The 24134-nt window shown below is 44.4% G+C and overlaps 1 protein-coding gene across 1 annotated transcript; it reads left to right on the top strand.

The window, feature by feature from the left end:
- The first annotated feature begins 9211 nt into the window (after positions 1 to 9211).
- On the top strand, positions 9212 to 16776 carry GREM1 (gremlin 1, DAN family BMP antagonist). Its single transcript, XM_040601819.1, has 2 exons — positions 9212 to 9378; positions 16080 to 16776. Exon 2 carries the CDS (start codon positions 16081 to 16083, stop codon positions 16633 to 16635), a length of 555 nt encoding a protein of 184 aa, XP_040457753.1. The 5' UTR covers positions 9212 to 9378; position 16080; the 3' UTR covers positions 16636 to 16776.
- The last annotated feature ends 7358 nt before the right edge of the window (positions 16777 to 24134 follow it).

Genomic DNA, 24134 nt, shown 5'->3' with positions numbered 1-24134 from the left:
TTTTGGGTTTTTTATATATATATATATATATATATATACACAAACAAATATATATATATATTGGGTTTTTATATATATATACACACACACACACAAATATATATATATTGTTTTATATATATATATATACACACACAAACAAATATAGTATAACACCTGGTTATAGCAATCACCTCCCCCTTAATGTGCAGAGGTTTCTAAACAAATTGTCCTGCCTCTGGTGGATAAAAAAAGTGCCTTCTGCCTCCAGATAACTCATGCCCTTGTTTGGATTTCTCTCAACTAATTATATCAAGGTAAAACCACTGTAACTTGTCGCTAGTACATTTTTACATCACAATAACTGTCTCAATGTAAAAAATTCAGCCTGAAGGAGAGGCATAGCCAAAAGAAGTCATAAACTCTGAATCCAAGAATTTACTACATTAATAAGGAGAATTTCTTCTTTGCCTCACATTGCAGGAAAATATCCTGTTAATTCCTTCTTGGTCAGAAATAGCTACAATGATTATTTTTTTTTAATCTGTCCGATAGCTTTTGGTGATGCCAGCTCCCAAGGATTCTTTGCTCTAAGTGCTCTATGATATTTATCAAGAGGAAAAATAGGTATTTTTTTACTGTGAATTCACTTTGAAACCCTGACAAGAAATAATAATACCTCCTTCACAAGGAGTCTAGTTCCATCTGGTTGAGAACCAAAAAGCCCTGCCACAGTCTGATCTGAAGTGTAATTGACTTGATCACTTGCAATTTAAGTTCTTCGCTTATGTCTTTAGTGCATTAAGACTTCCTGGGGAGGGAAAAGAAAACTGTTTACATTTTTAGAGTTTTTAAAAGTGCATCCAAATGCTCCAAGTGTTTGGTGCCTGATTAATTACAAACACCTAGAGGATTGCTCCGGAACCTATTTACAGAACCTCTCCTAACATCAAGTGATTTTACACTTTTCCAGGCACTTTGAATTGCATGTTATTTGTGTGGGTGGGTGGGAAATATATATAAAAGATTATTCTATCAAACTGTCAATGAAAGCGGCTAATGGAGAATTGCTGGGCAGTGTGGTTAGTCCCAGAACATACGATGACAGCTCTTCCATGACTCTGAACAGCTCTGCAGAGGGAAAGGGTGATGTCTGTTGTAGCTATGTTTGGAGAATAAAGTAAAAGGACTTGAGAAACACTAATTAGAATTCAAGATACTGTAAGAAAGGGAAAGATCAATGAATAAATATCCAACTACCCTTAGCCAAACAGGCTAAACAGGATACTTTTGACAAGGAAACAGGAGAAGCAAAACAGAGCAGTTGGAAATATCAAGACAAGAGATTTGGCCCTAGGCTTGCCTGTGTAGTTTCCCAGAAGTGATTTTCTTTGGCAATTTTTGAAAGAGTAAATTTTTGGTAACCATACAGATAAAAAAATAGACTATTCTTGTATTTTATTATTATTGTATTGTACTTTTAATTCTTAAGTTCGTAGAGTTTAACATTCTAATATGCACATCAACTAGAATGCCGTTCAACAGGGGAAAGATGTATATATAAATTATTTTTGGGTCTTTTAGAAAGGGTCGCCTGACTCAAGCCTCTTGGATTGTTGTGCGTGCCTCATTTTATACACTCCAACAGCCCCACTGAAAACAAAGTCAAGCATCTGGCAAGTCCCTGCAGGATTCGGGACCGAATCAAAGTTTAGCAAAAAACTGAAGTATGAGCCCAAGTCCACCTCTCTTACCAAAGTACTTAACTGTCTGTTTGCACTTCTGTATATAGTTAAAATGCTATGCAAATGAGCAGACTGCTAAATTGGAGCCTTATTTTAGCAGTTCTTTTAGATAACCACAACTGGTCAAACACGTCTTCGTCTGCCTTTAGATTTTTTTTGTCCACAACAGTGAAAACTTGGCTTATTCACTGGAAACACCTTTTTTTCTTTTTTTATTGGGGAGAATTACAGAAATTGAAAGGCCTTCTTCCCCATTAAAACCATTTAGACATTTCAAAACTGATGCATTCAAGCACACAGACATAAAACAGGTGAAAATTAAAAAAATATTACTTATTTTCCCAGATTAAGTCAAACTCTCACCTCTTATAAATAAATTACTTCGTGGGAAGTCTGATACCAAGCCAGCTTTAAGGATTTAGGCCAAAATTATTCTGTCTCCTTTGAACAGCCTGTTCCCTATGGCAGTTTTATAGGTGGGGAAATGGCGTCAAGAGAAAATCGGTGGGAATGAAAAGGGTAAAGGATGAAGGAGGGTGTACGTGGTGCACTCATGGCTCTTACACCTCTTCTTCTTGACATGGAGACCACCTAAATAAAAAATGGCAGTGAGGAAGAGTTCTGTTTCTTCCCACCTGCATTAGTATGAACTCTGAGGAGCACTAACCAGTGCTGGAGCAGTACAACTTCACAGAGCAACTTCCTTCCCGTAACACAGCAGCTGCTTTTGGAACACTGGATTTCAGATACAAAATGCAGAAGTTCTGCACAATCTAAGTAAGTTGTTGTCTAGGCAAAAAAAAGGGCTTCAGCTCTTTCATTCCTGCAAAGCTACTTTTTTAATCTGGTATTCCATTTTCACCTGGATATTGCCAGGAAAAACAAACAGAACAGATAAGATTTCAATTTTGAAAAAAGGGCAATGGAATAAAAAAACCCAAAACAAACCAAAACAAAAGCCTTGCACATCTCCTTTCATAATAAAATAGTCACCCTGCCTCTCTTACTCCTTTTGCTACAAGCAGTCAGGAAACAAGCCTAGACTTCTTAGCTTCCAGCTACCTACCCGACCTGCTAGGCTGCCATGGTATGCCCTAGAGGTGCTGTGCAGAAGCCCCCACACCGCAAGGAGGAGAAAGCACTCCTCTTCCAGGGAGCATATCTATACATGCCTTAAAAGTGTATGTAATCTGCCCAAGATGTTGGGAAGCAGTAAGGTGTGGGAAGGGAGTATTTTAGTTTTGCAGCATAACTGGAAACAGTATTTCACAGCTGTCATATCCCTGGAGTGAAATATGTAAGCAAATAACACACTGAGCTCCTAAGATGCCTCCTTTCATAATTCCCGGTTAAGACTTCAGACTGCAAGGGCTTCTTATACTCACACAAACTCAGTTTGCTTAGCTGAGTCACTTCTTGTATCACATTGCTTCAGAGCTGCCCTGAAAGCAAAGCATGTCAGCGAACACCTCCGACAGCTTCACGAGACAGAAGGAAAAGAAAAGCAAATGCATGAGGGCAGCGGAATTTTTCATGGGTATTCTGTGGCTTTCATTTTCTTGGCAAATTCTTCTATAGTCATCAAATGCATAGAATGCATCAAAAAAAATTGTGAAAAGAGTTTTAAAAAGGTTAGCTTGACAAATGATATTTCCTCATTTGGCATGAAAGTTTGTATTTGTCCCGCAAACTTCATCCTATAAAATAAGCTTCTCTAAATCACTTTTGAAAAATAGTCACATATGGATTGTATTATATGTGTAGGTGTTTTGAGGCCAGAAAACATATTTTTTGTTCTATATCTGCAGCACATAGCAGAGTGGAATGCTGGTGGGTGACCACGGCTCCTAGGTGTGGAGATCATTACAAGTCCACAACCTGACTCTGCATGTAATATATGCTAAACAAGAAAGCTTTTCAGACATACCAGGACCCCATACTTTTCAGAGAGGGATCCCAGTCTTTTAAAGTATTAGATGCTTAAAGCTTTTATCTCAAACACATTTATTCTTTTGATTTCCAATGTCCTGTTTCTGAATGTTCGCAAATTATTCCTAGATGAAGCAATATTTTTAAATTAAAAAATTAAATATATTCAATTTTCCAAAACACCCCGAACGCCCAAATAAACATTTTTCCTTACATAATTTCCTCTCATACAGCTAATGGAAATCTATATATTAAAATGCTGACATTCTGCCAACTTAAATCTAAAATACTGCTTTTCAATATGTACCACATTATCCAAATCTTCCTCTTCAGTCTGTGGGGTGGACCCTCCACCACGTGGACGTTAATTCTACAATTCAAATAAAAGAAATATTTATATTCTTTAATTAAACCAAATTTTGGTAAAGTGAAACACAGTCTTAAGCTTGATTTTCTAGTAGATTTTATGAGAGATTTAACTCAATTCAGACTAACCTCAGCCTTTTCTGGTATCACTTTATACAGCTTGATATGAAGTACAGTGCTATTTAAATGAGGGCGGGTTTTTTTTCCATACAATCATCTGTAATAGAATAAGCTGTGGAGTACCTGAACAAGAACCTTAGGACTGGTGTATTAATAGAGTATCTCGAAACTAAAGCCCATAGTATCTCTTTCCCTCATCTTATCACATTTATTACTGTGTACTTACTTAGGTTTGAAATAAAAAGTGAAAAATCCTTTTCCTTGTTCATTTATCATAAGGCTTTTTGTCCATTAGTTTTGGATATATCTAAAACCCACAGGGAACTGGATTCTTTGAGTATCACTTCTTTTCTGTGAGAAAACATGTTTTTTTTTTCCCTGTAAAGCAAAGAAGCTCCCACATCTGGGCAAGAATGTAGCAATGGATCATTTCCACGCACAGCCCATCCAACACACACTACATATGATCTTGCTTATGCTCCAAGTCGTGGATTACTTCTGTGACACTGCCCATCCTGCCCATCAAGTCAGGACGATCACCAGTGTGCACCACCTGAAGCTTGACAATCCCTGTAGCATGAAGACAGCCCTCATTTCTAAGAGCATGTCCTACAAAAGTCACTTCTGAGAGCAGACATCTCTGCAACACACATATCTTCTGTCACATCAGATAACAACTGTGCCAAACTTCATCGCCTCACGGCTCCCCTGGACAGCTTCAAATCCCCCCTAGGACGGCAGGTGGCAAGGAGCAGACCACAGTGAAGCCAGCACTTGCTTCCAGCCTTGTTACAAACTCAATAAGAAAAGTTACGGTTGCGTTGGTGAGACAAATTCTTAACACTTCACTCCCTTATTTTCACAAGTTTTTCATGAGCACCGCTAGAATTTTAAAAGGCAAAAAGCACAACAAAGCATCAGTACCTCTGTATTAACAAGACGTTGAGGCACGCTGGTAGGTAGGTATGTAGGTGTGTACATTCATATTTTCTGCTTTAAAATACATGAATGAAGTGCTTTGGCGTTACGCTTCTTGAATGTTACCAACAGAAAGGCAACATCTCAAGCTGCTGCCGTACAAAAAGCACTGAAAACATTAGAGATTTTGTCATCAATGGCTGAATTTTATGTACCCTTTCAGTTTTTCCTCTGTAAATTAGTGCCAGATTCATAGCCCTGTAAACCAAGCTCCTTTCTCTCCTTAGCAGAACAGTTCAAAATACCAAGTAAAGCAGTTCAGATGTGCCCTGTCTCTCCTGGCCAGCTTGCCTTACTTCTGATCTGGAGGAACATGTCCAGGAGTGAGAGATGTGGGGTTTCTAGGTATATTAGGGCCAGATTCTCAGCTGGCATAAATCAGTTACATCTCCCTGAAGTTATTATAAGCTATTTCAATTTACTCAAGAAGAGGATCTGGCCCCTGTGAGTCTTTGGCTTCTCTGCAAAGGCTTTTAACGAGGCGCCAACTGTCCTGGCAGTGAGGATATATTGAGTAGCGCTCAAAGTTAGCAGTAGCAGACAGGAGCTCAGCCCAATAATATTTTTCTCTGCAAGAATTAAGTACAGCACTTCTTTTAAGCTTAAAACAATTCTTACTGTTCCACTAAAACAAAGAACAACTCACACAGTGAATACCCGCAAGAAATGGGAGAGGAAATTTTAAAAAAAAACACCCCAAAATAAGAAAGCCGAACAACACAATAGCGAGTGGGTAGTTGAATCCAGCCAGGTTCATAGTACATGCCACTACCGCCCCGTGACACTGAAGTTCTTCATCTCAAACCCATATGCCACAAAAACGTGCAGATTGCCATAGGCCTCTTTTATACTAAATTACACAAAATTTCCCCATCAGTATTCCATATACAATTTGCAGCATTAGTGAGCATCAACAGAATTTCAAGTCTGGGTAAGGTGGGAGGAAGGGGAGTATATTTCTTTTTAAGTAGTAGGAAGGGTTTTTTTTTAAGTCAGAAGGTAGCAGAACCTTGTCTTTGGTTGGAATCTGACCAGCACAGCTGAATCTTTGGAGTAAACTTGGGGAACGTCCTGTTAAAGAATCCAGCAGTAAAAGAAATACAAACTTCCAAGCTAGAAATCATCTGGATACCTGATATTAAAAGAACAAAGAGGAAAAAGACATCTTTTCCCCACCTCCCTCACCCACAAATAAACAAAAATAGACATGTTTCTTCCTTTTTGCCAAGCCTTTTTTATATACCTTATTTATTTATTTATTTCTACCTTCATTCAGTCCAAGGAAGCAGATACAGCTACAATTATTTACCCTGTTGGTACCTGACTGGTTTATTTTTCTGAATGAACAGGCAAATGCTTGCAGGAATAATTCTACTTTCCAACCATCAGAGAAATCTGAAAAATTGTCTTGCTGCACCCAAGATTCTAGTGCCTACTTGAAACACTCTGTGAATTGAAGCGAGTGAAAGAAAACAGATGGGAAAATATGGTGCAAAACATTCAACTGCAAGAAATGAAGACAATCTTGAAAGGGGAACATACCTCCACACCAGGAAATGCTTCCTAAAGGGTTTCTTAGTTTGCTTTAAGTCAGAGTGAGATCTACTCCAGATTAGCCACTCTGGCTAGAGCGCAGCAAGGCATTAAGTGGAGATACCTGCTCTGCAATAGATGCCCAAAAGTATCATCATCTAGGAGAGTCAGTGCCAGAGTGGCATGTAAGCTACATTCTAAAAAAATACAGCAGAGCAGCAGCTTGCCTGCAGCAATGCCTGGAAGAGCATGCGGTGCCAATGCCAGCACCAGGCACCACCAGGAAGGTGCTCAGAGCCACCACAGAAAACGTTTCCCCCAGCACCAGTGAGATGGCTGGCCATGGCCCTGGGGAAGGGGCCGCGTGAGGCAGCGCCCAGCCCCCCAGCCCAGCTCTAGGGCAGGTAATCGGAGAGAGAGACAGAGAGCAGAAGAGAAGTGAACAGACCCCCTCCTCACACATCAGTACAACTATTTAAGAAAAAGAAAAGGAACATAAAAGTCTGTCAACATACTGATGGGTGGGAATTGTGACTTTTTCTTTGAATTCACAAAGGAAGGACCCCAATTAATGAAAAACTATTGATTTTAATAGCACTTTTAAAAATAAAATAACAAAAAATCCTAAAAATTCCCTAGGCCGCTCCTTCCATCCATCTAGATGTCATTTGCTGTGATTCTTTGCCAGTAATCCTTCCCCTTTTCATTGTATTCGAATTTCAGTGGCCCCTGAGCACCAACACATTTTCTCTCTCATGCTGCCACCTACCACTACAGTACAGTTGCTTGCCCTGTGATTGAAGTGATTATTTTTTAACAAGTTATTGCTAAATGTGTGCTTGAGTTACAGCAACCAGCCTAATTTACTACCTTGCTGAGCACTCACCTATGTCACCGGCACCAAGTGGAGCTGTGCTTTGACCTTAGCAAAGAGCAAGCTGCTGCCAAGTGATTGTGAAAAGTCAGCAGCCTGGCATCCTGCGTGGCCCCTGGCATCCCTAATGCAGCAGGGATTTCATTTTAATTCTTCTTGCCCATCTGCAAAACCAGGGACGATAAAAATCTCTGTTTTTCAGACGAGACGTGGGCCTCCCTGAGGCCCAGAGTGGGTGCTGACTGCCAGGGCTGGGCCACCGAGGTGCAGGGCTGGTTTGGTCCCCAGGCACTAATTCACACCGGACAGCGAGGAGAAAACAAGGCAGTGCTGGCAGCACCACCTGCACGGCCCGGGTCCCGTGCGGGGCGCTTCACTGTGCTTCGTGCTGGGCGATGCCCACTGCAGCTGACAAACATCTCGGTGTAATTAGCAAGCCCAAAGGTCAACGCTTACTGCAGAGCCTGCCCCCGCTCCCTGCGACTGCCGGCAGCGCTGCAGCCCTCCACGGTGAAGAGCCCGTGGGAGGCGAGCGCCGGGGCCGCAGCGCCGGGAGGTCGGGGCGGCCGGGTGGCACCGAGGGAGGGGCGGGCTGCGGCCCCTCGATGCCCCCGGCCCCACGCTGGCTGCAGACCCGGGGTAAGCTTCGGGCAGCCCCCGCGCGGAGCGGCGCCCCCGCTTACGGCAGCGAAGGGCTCGCTCCGCAGAGACGCTCAGCCCCCGCTGGTTTTTGCCTAATTCCGAGCGACTCCTGGGACCCCGCGGGGGCCGCCCCGAGCATCGCGGCCCCCTCGCCGAGGGGCTCCGGCGAGGCAGCCTGCGGGGCGGCCACGGGTGCGGAGCGGCGCTGCCCCGGCAGCCGCCCCGACGGTCGGGCGGCCCCGGCCCTCCCCGCACTCAGCCCAGCGGGGCGCGCCGCTCCTTCGCCGCCCCAGCCCTTCGCGGGATGCCCGAGGAGCCCGCAGCCCCCCGAGAGCCGCTGTGACAGGAGGGGAGAAGCCACCCGAGGGGTCCCGCTTCTTGAGAGACAAATAAATAAATAAATACTAATTTAAAAAAAATCTCATTCCTAAAGAGCTATGAGCGCAGCTGCGGACCGTAAGCCACGGTTTAATGGCCCCCTGCCCGCCCCCGCACGACTTACACACAGGGTGGGGTTGTTTTTTGCCAAAGCTTCCCAATTCCCGGCGTATTTGCAGAAGGCAAATCTCAGCGAAGGTAATTTGTAACGGGGAGGGCGGAGAAGGTGACTGCCGCCCTCCTGGCCGGGGCCGGCCGGGAAGGGGCTCCCCGCGGCGGCTGCGCTGGCCCGGCCGGCCCTCGGGCAGCGGAGCGCCCCGGCAGCCCAGCCCGCGGCCCCGGGCAGCGTGCACGGAAGGGCGGGGGGGTTAACTCTTCTTAAATGTCGTACTTTAATGGGGATGGAAAATGTGAATTTTCTGTGCATTCCAGGAACAATTCCTTGGGGTGGTGACCTTTAGCACCGATTCTCTTAAGAGAGGAAAGTAGTCGAGTGTTTATCTGGATGACTGAAAGCTTTCCCTGGTGGAAGTTTATGGAAGTGTTAAAGGGGGCGGATAACACGGGCTTTGGAGGCGCTTGTCCAATGATCTGGAGGGGCTTGGAGAGCAGATCTCAGCTGGCAGACATTTAAATGGGAGACAGCTCGGCGCTGCTGCAATTTGTAGGCAGGATCCGAGACTCACTCTCTATGGCCTCCCGGGCAGCTCCGGGCTCCCACGCCACCCGCTCCGCCGAGTGACCCGCCGGGCAGCACCCCGCCGAGCCCCGCGCCCCGCCGAGGAGCCGCCGCCGCCGAGCCGGGTCCCGCCAGGAGCCGCCGCCGCCGCGCAGGTGAGCCGGGCCGCGCTGCGCGCACTCACGACAGGGGCGCAAACGGGTCCGGCAGCTGCCGAGTTCGGCAGGTCCCTGTGGGAGGCAAAATTTTAATCGCTCTATCCTACCTTCGGGGAGGGGGAAGGGGAGGAGTCGTTCATCGGTGTCTAGCAAAACTCCGGGGCGCCTCGGTTTTGCGGAGGGTGACACGCGTCCCTCCCGTCGGCGGGAGCGAGGGGGACACCGACATTTCCGCTGCAGCGCTGCAGATCAGGGCACCGTTACATCTCTCTCCCCTGACAAGCGCGGAGACTGCAAAACCACCGTTAGCTCTGCCTCTCATCTCCGCCTACAGCATCACTCCCGACAAATTGGATTCGGCGCCCATCCGACACCCAGCAAAATCCCGGCCCGGCCTCTGCGCGGAGCGGGGCGGGGGCAGATCCCCAGGTGCCGGCTCCGTCCCCTCCCGTCCCGCTGAGCTGCCCTTTACGAGACCACTCAGCCCCCGGCCCGCCTTTGCGAACCTCTGCTGCCCCGTCGAACATGCGCCTCCTCCGCCCCCACCCCCCCCCCCACCCCGGGGCGGGCACCGTCCTGCCCGGGACACCCGGTGTGTGCCGCCGGGGCCGAGGGTCTGCACCGGCAGCGCGCCCGGGGGCAGCGCCGCGCGTCCTCGGGCTCCCTCGGGGTGACGGGCCGCGGCTCCACCACTGCGCCCGGCGCCCCTCCGCCTTCCCCTGCGCCGCCTCCCCGCTCTGCCCTCCCACCTGATTCGGAGCCAGGGGCGTTTTGCCGGCCCGACGGCTCCGTGCATCTGTCGGCTAGCGCGGCCCCTCCCCGCGCCGCCAGCCCCCAGGCGCCCCGCGGCCCGGCCGGACTCCCCCAACCCCCCCCTGCTGCGCCCCGGCGCGGGGCGACCCCGCGGGCGCGGCCTGTCCGCGCTCCTCTCGGCCCCGGGCGCGACCTGGCGCCGGGCTCTTCCCTCCGGGAGGGCGCTTGTTTGCTCGCCCCGTCCGTTTTAATGCTGTCTCCCGGGCGCTCGGGAGTCACTTCTAGGGAGCTCGTCTTCCGCGGGGTAAGCCTAGACGGCGGCCGCCCCCCGCAGGGGAGGCCCGGGCGGTGTCGCCAGTCGCCGCGAGGAGCGTCCGCGCCCGCGGGGAGCCGGGCCGGGCCGCGCCGCTCCCGGCCCCGACGGCCGCCGGCCATTCCCGCGGCGCGCCCAGGCCGCGCTCGGCCGCAGCCCCGTCTTACCTCGGCGGGCTGGGCGGTGCGGCGGCAGCTCCTGGCCCGGGCGGGGCCGGCCTGGCCGGTGCGGGACCCCCGCATACCGCCGGCCTGCGCTGCGCGGCCCGCTGCTCTGAGCCGCAGCTTCCCTCCCCGAGCGCTCCTGGTGTCCCGCCCGTGGCTCCGCTCGGCGGCAGGATCGCGGGTCAAGCCCGTTTCTCTCCTCGGGGTCGAGATCCGGCGCTGGGGAAATCTCTTTTTGCGCAGACGGGGGCTGTGACACACCAGCCCGCCTTTGCCTCGCGCTGCCCGCTGGAACGACGCGGGGTTTGGTCACGCGTTGCGTGAGATGCGCAGGGAGCCCTGGGCGCAGCGACAGTCACGTCCGAGCCACCGCCGCCTCTGAGCCAGGCCCGGTGGCTCCGGGCGGGGACAGCCCTGCGCCCCAGCGCCCCAGCCCCCTGCGCCTCCCTGCGCCGGAAGAGCCTGGGGGTAACGCGCCGGCGTGCGGCGGGGCTGTGCGTGACAGCGGGGGCAGTGCCCGCAGCTTTCCGCTCCTCTTTAGGTTTCAGCCTCAATCGGAGCCGCACCATTTATTTTTTCCTCTCGGCGATGTCGCGCAGCAGTGCGCGGCTGCTCCCGCGGACGCTGCTCCCCGCTGTGCGCCGTGCGGGTGGGCTGGGGGCTGCGGGGGCAAACCGGGTGCGGGGCTGCGGAGCTGTCCGGCTGCAGGGGAGGCTCCAGGCAAGGCCAGTTCGGGCTTGGACCAGCCGTGCCCACCATGATGTTCAGCTTCCCTGTCGTCCCGCACGATGCCCAATGCTTTCTTACAGGGGGAATTCTCCAAGTGTCAAAAGTTCGGGGTTTTTTTTTTTCCTGTTTTTTGTTTTTTGGTTTTTTTTTTTCCCGTCATTATGTGTCTCAAAGCCATCTCCGTGACGTGCAAAAAGAAATTACCTGAAATGTAAACCGTATCCAAATTCTACCACACAGAGATTTTAGTTTTGCTGTCTCAGAAAAAAAATTAAAAAATAAAAAATTGTGGTTCTCTGGGAACTGCCATTGCTATGTCTTTTTGTATATTTAAAAATACAGACCTATGAACTATGAAAACATTACATAAGACTGTTTCTGTAATTCATATATAATAAGCCAGGCATAAAATTATTCTGATCCTTTGGGACATAAACCACTTCAGTTTTCTCAGTAGTCAAAGGGCTGTGTTTTGCCTCTTCCTTTGGCTGGTATTTGAAGCCCACCAAATGCATGTATTTTTTTTTGTAGGTCTTCATCAGATTATTTTTCATGTTTTCTGTGAAGCACATGAGTTCATGGCTCATCATAATATTTTCCTAGTAAATATGGTTCACAGATGAAATTATGGGCCTGCTGAGGTCTGTGAGGATTCTGCTGTATGTTTCAACAGAATCAGGATCCCATCCAGTTCTTTTAAACAAGTTGCTTTGTGCTGAAAATTTCAGTAATAACTTTCTGACTCTGCCTGGGAACACATAGGGAAATTCTGTTTATGAACTGACATGTGGAGATCCTTAGTTTATAGCAGAAAATATATACACGAAAAAATTACAGCTTAATTGTATGAAATAATAAACCTGAAAGCATTTACAGTTCTCTGTGAATGATTGCTAGTGTTAATCCACAAGATTTCTAATCTGTTTTAGATGATGAGATCCCGGGCTCTAGATAAACCACATATGAGGTGATGTGAATGTTAGGGCCCAATTCTGCTCCTGTTTGAAGTCAGCAATAAAACTCTTGGCTTTAGGACTAAGAGCTTACAGATGATGAAAAGAAGAACTCAGCAATGAAATATGGAAATAACAGATTTTTGAAGTATTTTATCACTTTAAAAAAGAAATTATTAATTCCATCAGATCTCTCTAGATCTGAACAAAGTAAGTGGGAGATGACCATTTTTGTTATAGTAATCTGTTCAAAGGATTCTTGAAGGGATCTCAAAAGGATTTCTGGTTATGCCAGTGTAAGAGCCAATATCAACTACTGAAAATTTTGCAGAAATTTGGAATTTAAACTTTTAGATGCTGATTCCTCACAGCTCCTACCCAAGCTCTGGAGTTACTACTTCTGCAGAGTTATGCCTGTGACAAAGAAAACCACATTTACTTCAGGAGAGATTTCTGTTTGGTAAAACTTGGGTATGGTAACACTGATTTAGCTACTTGTACTCTTTTGTGTTCTGGGTTTTTTTCAGTAATAAACACCCACACCCCCACCCCCCCCACCTGTTAAGGAAACATTCATGAAGAGTAATTCATAGACGGATGAACCACCCTAGTTCCTAAAGTAAGCAAACAGAGGTGTCCTCTGCTCTCATAAGCAGATGCGTTGCATTGAGACCAGAGGTGGTGCAGAGCGCCCGAACTGCGTTTTGGCTGCAGAACTTCTGTACTGAGCCATACCGCTTAATTTTCCTTTTTGTTTTGCATTTTTAAAAGATAATTTCTTTTTTTTATAAATGTTTAATGAGTTGCTATTAAAAGAAGGTCCTGCTAGAGCTGTTGCGGGGGTCATGAAGTTCACACAGCCTCTTCTGTGGGTCTGTGTTTAAATTGTATTTATGCCTAAATGATTGGATTGCTTTTACTTTTAGACGTGTGTTTTGGAAGTGACCGTAAAAATGTTTTTGCCGAGTTGCTGATTTTCATTTGAATCACAATTTCTTTTATGAGCATGTAATATAGCTTCCACTTTCAAGGCTGGAAACCAACTCAGTGAAAAATTACCTTTCCTCCCCCAGTTTAGGATTATATTGAGACACATGCTTACATTTCCTTAGGGTTAAACACATACTTAACAAAGATGCATGAATCTGGGACACAGACCTTACAATAGTAAACATTACCATCAAATTTTCCCCAAATTCCCATCCCAAAGTACACCTCGTTTTTACATGGCTATACCTTACTGTGTCATCAATTGCACATTTCTGGGAGGGGGAAAAAAAAAAAGAAAAGGTGAAGTAATGTGGAGGTCATCAATTTTAGAAATAAAAGTAGTCCAGGAATATGGTGGTGGAACTTCAACTCGGTTATGGGACACTAAACAAACACCTGAAGTTTCCTGGCACTGCTTATAAACTATCAATTTATTTTCAATTGCATGCAATGACTTTTTTTTTTCCCCCCCTTTTTTTTTAAAAATTTCTTTTAAGGCTCTGGCACCATGTTGAGTAAATAAAGTACATATTAAAGTACTGTCTAAATACAGCATGGGTATACAGTTGCGGGAGAAATAGAAATAGTTTTGGAAGAAGTCATTCTGGTCTCTTGAGGAAATAATCAGTGGTTTGTAACTCTTGTAAAAAAGATATTTTAAAAACAAATTTTAAAAGAAACATGTTTAAATAACATTCAGGTTGGAATAGAAATGGGGAAAAAACCAGCAAATGTCCAAGCTGACACCTGAAATTATGCTGCTGTAGTCTCCAATTAGAATTCCCAACTTTTTTTGTTTGTTCTGTGTCAGAGCCTTAAGTTATTAAAATTGCATGTTCTGTACTACGTTTCATTGAGATATTAAAAGCAGCCCTTCCAAGCTGTGCACTGGAGTTGGCAATAGCGTCATTCTTAACACCCCTTGCTTGAAGCCTGAAGCTTCTGCCAAACATAAGACATACTGGTACATAAACATAAATGAATAAAGCGAATGCATATATTTATCATGCATATTATAAACTCTAGGTGTTCTAATTATCTGTAGACAAACCCTTAAAACACTGGATCGGCAAAGCAAATCCCTGAACTTTCCCACTCCAGTAATTTGTTTCCCAGTCTGTTCAGTGAGAAACACTTTTTGAACAGCATAATGTAACATTTATTTCCTTTGTGTGACTGAAAAGACCTAGTAACTGAGAAATTAACAGTTATCTTTTATAGCAAGTGGTACTTACCCTGAGCCTCTGCTGAGTCTCTAGGTGGCCCTTAAAGTGTTGGTGTTTGGCTGCTCTCCTCCTAGCTGTGTGGTCCCAGGCAGAAGGATTGAGCCGTCCAGGATTGTGCCCTTGGTTTCACATGTTTCTTGGGTAGTAACACAAGCAGGACTCTTCAGTTGAAACACAAATTTGTCCCTTACTGATGAAATGAGTCAAATAAGGGATACAACCACAACCCTTCAAACAAGCAGAAGATTCTGGCTTCCTCAGGTGTTTAATGCACGTGCCTCTTCACAGTTCTCTTGTTTCACAGTTTTTTTGCAAGCAGTTGCTCATTTCTGGTGGCTTCTTCCAAGCTGCCACAGGGAGGGTCCCCTGAGGGCCTTGTTGCCGATCTGTCTGTCTTGCTGCCACTGCTACATCACTGGCTTTCCAGAACAGCATGGAGACCACAGTACTTCAGGGAGGGGGGAAAAGTGTAACAGCTGAGTTTCTTCCTGGCTGGTTGGAGTATTGATCTGACTGAGCAGCCAAAAGAACTCAGAGATTTGGGAAGCAGCAGAGATGGTGGAAAAAGGGAGGCAGCAAAGGCTGTTCCTACACTATGAATTAGGTTTGGAGCAGGGATGTAGTTCTGAAGAACCTGATGGTCTCCACTTACTGCACTTCTTGAAGCGGTTATTTTTTTTGTGTGTGCACAAACTACATGATACTTAATGTCGTATATGAAACGCTGCTGTCCTCATATGTCCTTTCAATATCATGCTGTATATAATGAATAAAATTCAGGGATCTGGAAAGTTCTGACCACTGTGACTGCATTTGTATAACCTCTGTCAAGGATTCAGAGTAATGTGTAAGAAAGTGTAATTTGAAATTACAGACACATCTCTTTTAATGTATACCTAAATATTCTTTTATGTTAGTTGCCTGTCTTTTGCGTCTCTTACCTTAAGTATCATTACATTGAGATGGGTTGGACCACTTTAGAGGTGCAGTGTGATAGAGCTTGGGATGCTGTAATTCAGACAACAGGTGGATATAGCATGCACATTATATTCTGGATGTATATTATGCAAGAAGCTGTACAGAGCTTCTGAATCTGAATAAGGAACACATAGCTAGACTACGTCTCCTGAGTCAAAATGTTTAGTGCTCTGGTATTGTAGGTAGCTATTTCCTATAAATCCTTGTGCAGCATAAAATCTGTTCTTCCATAAGTGTAAGTCAGGAGCAACCTTCCTAATGTCAGTAAGCTATAAGAAAGGAATAAGAACTCTTAACTAGGGTAATATACATGGGGAAAGGAGCTGGAAAAAGATGTGTGCTACACAAAATAAAATTCTGTTTGGACTTACTTTAGCCTCTGATTTTCAGTCACTGTATGTGAAAGCTTTTATCACCTGCTAATTTGGAAACGGCTTTCCAGCTGGTAAAGGCTAAATGCTTATCTTTTGTAAGTGTGTGCGTGCACACACACACATTTGTTTCATGGAACTGAATATTTACTGCATACCTGGCTTCTGTTGAGATTTGAAATCCACAACTGTGCTTTATTCCCTCAACTTTCTCCATATAGGATGGTCCGCACACTGTATGCCATTGGTGCTGTGTGTCTGCTGATGGGATTTCTGCTACCAACAGCAGAAGGGAGAAAGAGGAATCGTGGATCTCAAGGTGCTATCCCTCCTCCTGACAAAGATCAGCCCAATGATTCAGAGCAAATGCAAACACAGCAGCAGTCAGGCTCTAGGCATCGAGAACGGGGAAAAGGCACTTCAATGCCTGCTGAGGAGGTGCTGGAGTCTAGTCAGGAGGCATTGCACATCACTGAGCGCAAATACCTAAAGCGGGATTGGTGTAAAACTCAACCGCTCAAACAAACTATCCACGAAGAAGGCTGCAACAGTCGTACCATTATCAACAGGTTCTGCTACGGCCAGTGCAATTCCTTCTACATCCCCAGGCATGTCCGTAAAGAAGAAGGCTCCTTCCAGTCTTGTTCCTTCTGCAAGCCCAAGAAGTTCACCACCATGACTGTTACACTCAATTGCCCTGAGCTTCAGCCCCCAAGAAAGAAGAAAAGGATCACCCGGGTTAAGGAATGCCGGTGTATATCTATTGACTTGGACTAAACGGAGACAAACATAGCGATTGCACTCTGACTGTATGCAGCCATTGCCAGCATGAGAGTGAGTGGCATGAACTAGCATACCTTGGGGGCTGGACAAAACTGAAAGGAACCTAGTGAATTACCTAAAACAAGCAACATCCCCCCCCCCCCCCCCCCAACACCCTCCCCCACCCCTCCCGGCCACCCAAGAAAAAAATCGATGTAAGGGAAGGCCACGCATGTGTGTGTTTGTGTGCAAGGGAGAAAACAGAAGTGTACAAGCAAATATATGAATGTTCACTACGACAAAAAAATTTAACAGGTATGAAATAAGAAAAAACTCTATTTACCTGCAGTCATGAATTAGGTTTCCTAGTGTATATTCACATTTTTGCTGCTTGCTGGGAAACTGGAGCTGTGGCTTTTGCTAATGTTCACCTGCTATGCTATTAGCTTTTACTGTATTAAGAGAAACATCAAAGTGAGAGGACAATATATTTGGAAGCATGAATGTATTCTTAAATATGAAGTAGGCAAAAAGCAGTTTAAAGCATAGCAAAACCATCACTGAAATAGCAGCTGTATCAAGAGTTTGTAACATGCTTCGTCAAAAAAAACCAACCATAACTGCAATCCAAAAGCCATGTCTGGAGAACAATGCGGGGACATGGGAGTGCTGAAAAGCCACTATAGGTGGATGGAAAACAGAGCTACAGCGAGTTAGAAAGCAAAAGGCTAAAGTACGTAGATGGAGAGTACAAAAGGAAGTAGAAAAAGGAAAGATACATAAATAGGAAGACACAGAGGAAGAGATACTGTCTTCTGTTTACGTTTTGCTTTAATTTATATACCTAGTCATATATTACATAAATTAAAGAGAAACTATATACAAGGCTATAAATATACTTCTGAATTCTAATGGCTCTCTCAGTCAGTCAAAACCCATTCTTGTGCCACTAGAACATTTCATGTCTTGTATTTCTGCTATCAGTTATTCTTCATATCCACATATATATGTATATGCAGTACCTTATAGTCATTGGTATCTATATGTACATACAATGAGTATGCATACTTCATTGTGTGTATCTGAACTCCTTCCTCTTTTTCACACACATACATAAAAACCATACATAACCACAGCACAAAAATCTTGCTAACCAAGATCAAGTACAGAATGGCAGTAATTTAGTACATAAAGAGCAAAGCAAAAATTAAAACAAGCATCATGTGACTGCAAATGCAATAACCACACAAGAGACAAAAGACACGACATTCATGACTAGTAAACATTGCATTGTTATTGTTATTTTAGCTTTGCCACAGGCATGCAGTTTGTTGAAAAAGAGATGCAGAACTTTGCCAGCAATAATCCTCTTTTTATATCTTTTACCACAGACTTGCATTTAAAATGGATTTGGACTAAGTAAAGAGAATTTCCTGAAAATTAAGGGCTAACTGCCCCTCTCATCTGGGGGGAAAAAACATAAAAGGGGACATGCTACTTCCAACAGGTCGATGAATCTCACCTGTGAGGTTATCCTGCCTTCAGGATTAGGAGCTTAAACTTGGTCAGGGCTGTAGGGTTTGGCAGGAGCACGAGAGGTCCTGCCAAGGATTTGGTCTGTGGAGGGGGACCCTGGGCTGTGGGAGGCAGCCCTTCCATGCGTGTTGCCCGTGCTTTCCTGGGTTCTGGATGGGAAGCCTGGGGTTGTCTGGCTGGCAGCACCTTGTACCACATGGTGTGCAGCCTGCTCGTGCCGGTGCTGAAGAGCTCACCAGGTGCTGCGGACCTTCCCGCCTGTGCCTGCGGGACCCCAGCCCGCCCTGTTCGGGGGGGGGTGGGTGCCAAAGGAAAGGCGTGTTCCTGTGCCAGAGTCAGTACCGGGCCTGAAAGCAACCCTGACATCACTGGTGTGAGTGAAATGGGAGTTAGGTCTGCATTAATTGTATGATGAGGCTTGGATAGTCCAGGACTCGGTTTCCCCATTCAGCAGCAATACCCTCTAGTACCCGCTCTCGGTGTAACTGTTCTCTCTCACACCAGATGCCTCTCTCAGCCACAAAGTGATTATCTTGACAGCACTTCTGCCCATTGAACGCCGAGGAAGACAATTGTGCTCTTACTAACACATCCAAAGAGAAAAATACACAGTGAGCGGCATGTCACAGATGCATCCTGCGTGTCCTCATTATAGGAGATGCCCCAGCTGTTGCACAATGCACCACATAGTTATTGGTGATATCCTGCATCTCTGCAATTAATATATTTTTGCTGTAAAATCCACTGCTGTGAGGTCTGCATTTGTAAGATTAAGAGATCGCAACTCGTTGGTTGATATTATTAAAATGCGTTTCATCTGGTGTAGTCTGACTCAGCAGGTTTGACACATTTCTTCATGGATTTTAAAATCCAGTTTTAAAATCTGGAATTACAGGAGGTAGATTTCCACTGTGTGGAACATGAATAGTTAAACAGAAAGATAAGGATATTTAATGTTATTATTAATACAAATACACTTTCACTGGTCATAGGCAGGGGTTGTTTTCCTTTAAATTACTTTTTTGAGTTGGTTTGCAGGGGAAAGGGCCAATCTCAGCCATTGCTGAAAGTTTTGTACTAGCTAGGGTTTCTGCTCAAGAAATGGGAACACCTTAAGAATGATTTTTTTTTTTCTTCATGTGAAGTTGACAGCAAAACTCCCTTTGTTTTTTACAGCGACTGCTATGTCCCCGAACCCTTAGCCATTAAGCAAAGCTTCAAACATTACTGACTGCTTTATTTGAGATTAGGCTAGCATTCTGAAGGAAAATTGATAAAAGTTTTACAAATCTTTATGTTCCAAACCAGCCTGTGCACAGATCATGATGGAACTCCCCTTGAGGCAGATTCCCCCCCAATATGTAAATTTTATACAAAGAACTTTTATGAATTGCTAGTTATTGCCTGAGAGTAAGAAAGTTCTGCTAACTTACAATTATACGAGATATTTAATATCAACCACAATATGTATTTAAATGTCTGCTTTATTCTAAAAACAATGGACTATATAACCTAAGGCTGCAGTATTTTCATGCTCGGTCTCACAAAGCAAAACTTGGTTTAAAATGAAGTTTTAATTATTTTGTAGCTGAATAGAATTGGAGTTTCTTCTTCCCAGCATTTTGTACGTCATTTTAACTACTAGTAACAAATAAATAAAATATTTTCTCCAGCCCATGTCTATTGTTGGATTTTTTTTTAATTTCTTCCTTAAGTTTCCAGCTCTTTCTGGATCTGTTGTACTTTACTCTGACTTCTGTGGTTTCTTCTAATTATAAAAGGGCTTACATTATGACAGTGAGACACAGAGACAAGCAATGGCACCATCATTCAACACGGCTACTTCAATAAGGTTTTTAAATGAGATCTGTCACTTCCCCCTCACCCTTCCACAATTTATAGAAGGAAAAATCTCAATCTTTACTCACACTTTTCCCCTTGTAAACCATATAGTGACAGTTCAAAATATAAATCAGCCTTGAATTGTTGTACAGTTAAAGCTGGAGCCAGCGTGCCTGCCTTACACCTTCTCTCAGTTTTGTGTCTTGTCAGCAGTTCGCTCCCACTTTTAGAAAAAAAGAGTAAGGAACACCTTTACAATACAGCATGTCACAAGCTGTAAATAGGGGCAGAGGAGGTGACAAATAATTAGAAAAGAGGACAGGAGGATTTGACCCTGCTGGCAGCACTTGGGCATGGCCAGGGTTGAGGAAGGATGGCAACCACGTTGAGAACGGGTTCCCTCAGACTTCCCTCCCTGCCAGTGGGAGATAGGCAAGGGGTGATGTAAATTTTACCTTTCCAACCTGCCACCTTGTCCCATGTGTGAGGGAGTGGGTCAGTCGTTACAGACCCCTGTACAGCCCTGCTGTCCGCAGCAGCGGTGGCATTGCCGGCCTTGGTGCAGAAAGCTGCTAGGCCAGGGACCGCCACCTCACTGAGCCGCTCCGAGAACAGCCTCTGATCCACGTAAACCTCTCGGCAATGACAGAAGCCCAGCAATTTCCAGATGTACACCTCTTAGTTCCAAGGACTGAATGACACACGTCAGATATACAGTCGTGTGAGGGACCACCATGTGGTGTTTTCCTCTGGCACACACAGATAACCAGAGAAAAGGGTCAGGTGTCCCGCTTCCAGCCCTGAGAAGCTGGGTGCTGGTAAGATCTGGTGTGTTCTTCCTTCACAGAATCATAGAACGGTTTAGGATGGAAAAGATCTCTGAGGTCATCAAGTCCAGCACAGTAATGGAGCTGAACAGTCTAGTAGCCCTGGTTGTTTGAGGTCTTTTAAAGCTGTTTTGGTTTAGTTTTCTTTCTCTTCTAGCTTTTTTGTGCTTCTGAAACTTACTGAAAGGCTAACAACATTAAAATCACTGTTTTTAGAAGGTAATTGACTTTTTCCGGTCTGAGATATGGGCACAGCTGGGCGGAATAAATTTCCTTGAAAAAGATGTGCATATATATCTTCATTTGAATATTTAAAACAGAAAGAAAAAACTCCTGGGCTTACCTTTCTAGTACTCTGTAGTACCATGGTCTTACTATTTATATGCTAAGAAGCTCAGACATTCATTATAATTTGCATTTGGCCTACATACCAGCTTTGAACTGGAGATACGTTCACTGCAAAGTCCTGTGTACTTTATAGAGAATTACACTGATCAAAAGAAGATAACAGGGAGGGAATTCACACACCTTAATCAGCTTTTGGTCGGGGCCACAGAGATAAGACTTCTTTTTTCTCGCTCCCCAGTGATGCAGGCTAGATTTCTGTTTGGGGTTTCTCTGTGTGCTCTGCCACCCATGTGCTGCGCAGTTGATTCACACACACGTTATAGGACCGAGGCATCAAGAGCATGTCAGATTTGCCGAGCATGTGCAAGACATCTGAGCAACACATGCGCACAGTAGGTACGGTGCGCCTTGGATGGGTCAGTGGAACAGACAGCGCCATGGCTCCGCTCCAGCTGCCTGTCAGCGGCGGTGCCTGGCTGGGAAAGGGGACCCACCAAAAGGGTCCCAAAGGGACTGCATCAAAAATGAGGCAGTGGTTTAACCTTGTAGTTTACCTTCTCCTGAGGGGGGGGGGGGGGGGGGGGCGGGACAGGACAAAAAAACCCAAAACAAAACAAAAAAAAAAGGAGCAGTAGATAACTGTACTGTAGGGGACTGGTGTTTCTTTGTGCTATCCAGTGTACAGGAATAAACCTAAAACTGTTAGTTCCAAAAGGTTTCTTAAAGGAGAAGCACTGAGATACTAGTAGAAGACTGAGACAAGAATGCTGATTTGCTTAACCCAATGATCCCCTTACACACTCTGCCTTTGCTTTTTAAAAAGCATGCATCTTATTTGCTCCAAATAACTCAAACCTGCCTTAGAAACCACTTTCTTAATTAGTGAAATACAACAGTCAGTATCAGCAGAAGAAGGTCCAAAATTTTTTTCTGAGTCATTCTGCTTGGTTGGATGATTGCACTAAACAACAGCTTCTGAAGGGAAGAGCTGCATAATTTAAAATTTCAGGGAGAAAAAAAATCTGTATTTGGATTTAGTCAAAACACTGGAGGTATCACTGGTACATATTTTTAATAATCATCAGATCTTGGCCTTAAGGTATCAAAAAGATTAACTGTAATAAGATTCAGACACCTTGCTTTATTTTTTTCTTTTTTTATCAGCTGAGACTGAAACCAGAAATACACAGCAATGCACAGGTATCATAACGAATCCCAGTGCGGATTTTTGGTGCTACCTTGTAACGCAGCTTCATAAAAACATCTGAAGCCTGTCTGCACTGCCTGCCTGGGAATGTAGCTGATGACTTTAAGGTGCCCTTTGACAATGTGTGGCTTCTGGCTGCCTGAATTTCTCCTCTAGCTTTTATGGGTCTGGGGGAAGAAATTTTAACTGTCACTTTCTCCCTTTCTTATTATTTTCTAAAAATATTGAAAATAAAATTCACGATCTGCCTTTTTTGAATGATCAAGGAGCAAGATATGAGGATCAAATTATATACTGACATAAAAGAAGAACGTTTGGGTTTGCATTAAAAACCCCCCAAACTTCTAAGTTGTGATAAGCAATAACTCCTACTTGCTGTGATACAGATGTAAATCACATAGCTTGGGCATGAATCAAATGGAGGAGTTACATTGACTCCCAGTAAAAGTTCTGCAAATAAAATTTGAAATCGCCATGTTTGCCTTTCTTTTTTAAAGAATGCCTTATGGAAACAGCCATATTCCAATTCATATTACAAGAGATCAAAAGAAAAAAGGTTAAAATAACATCTCCATCTCTCTCTAGAATAATTGAGAGCTATATCTTATCCTTCTGTCTAGTATATCAGTATGGATTCCAGCAAGAAAGCAATTGGAAAGAATTAATGTGTGTCAGTTACAGCTCATCTGGGACAGCAACACTCAAATTCATTCATCATAATTTTATAGTTATTGCATGGCACCACTACAGAGCACTGTTAAGTTTGTTTGATTTATTTAATGACGAATTTGCAGACCTTGATATTGTTTTTTCCTTTAAATTAAACTTTACTGATTCTCTATGTTTTGTAATTAGTTTCTTGAGATATAAAGGCACAGTCTTTTCTGTAGGTAAGAAAAGAGACTTATTGTCAATCCCAGTTCTGTATTAGTGTATTCTTTTATTTCGATAATTAAAAAATTATGCTCTATAGATGTAACATGCATGTATTTATTTCTCTAAACAAAGGTACCAAAAGCCTAGGAATGCATCAGTATATTTAGACATCTGAAAAATGTACATTTGATATGTTTACCCATAAAAGTTTAGGCCAGTGTGCCAAGCTTCTTAACAACACACTTTATGAGTGATTAGTATAGAATAAAGCCAACAATGACAATAATTGCAACAGTAGGCATGAAGAACTTATTTTTTTGGGGGACACACACACCCGGTTGTGCGTACTCAGTAAAGTTTGTTTCTAGACAATTATACTTCATGGCAAAGTTGAAGGCTAGCTGAACCTCTCTCCTTAGGATCTGAAGGACCTTGAATGCTCCTTAGGAAACAGATGTTCATGAGGAACATAGATTTGTATTTTTGTTGTTAATTTATTTCAACTCCAAATGAGTGAAGAGGCTAGCATTTGGGCGTTAAGTTAGATCTAGCAAATAAAAAGGAGAAGAAAACTATGTGTACAATGGAAAGAACTTACTGAATGGATCTAAATCCTATGGTAGGTAATTTGATCTAATTTTTGCAGAAAGGCAAATGCCAGATGTTTGCTCCACTTTGATCTTAATAACACTTTAGGCTGCAGACAATAAGATTGGTTTAAAATTTATTGTCTCTTTGATTTCTCCATTCTAATGCTTTTTAAATTCTTTACACAAGACAGATCTATATATAGGCAACCGGGGTGGCATCAGAAGCGTTGTATACTTAAGACATTCTTGAAAACCTCAGTGCGGAACAGTGTTTGCTGTTTTATGCAT

This window comes from Falco naumanni, chromosome 7 (genome assembly GCF_017639655.2).
Source record: "Falco naumanni isolate bFalNau1 chromosome 7, bFalNau1.pat, whole genome shotgun sequence".
Lineage (NCBI taxonomy): Eukaryota > Metazoa > Chordata > Aves > Falconiformes > Falconidae > Falco > Falco naumanni.
This window is presented reverse-complemented; position numbering and strand designations above follow the sequence as displayed.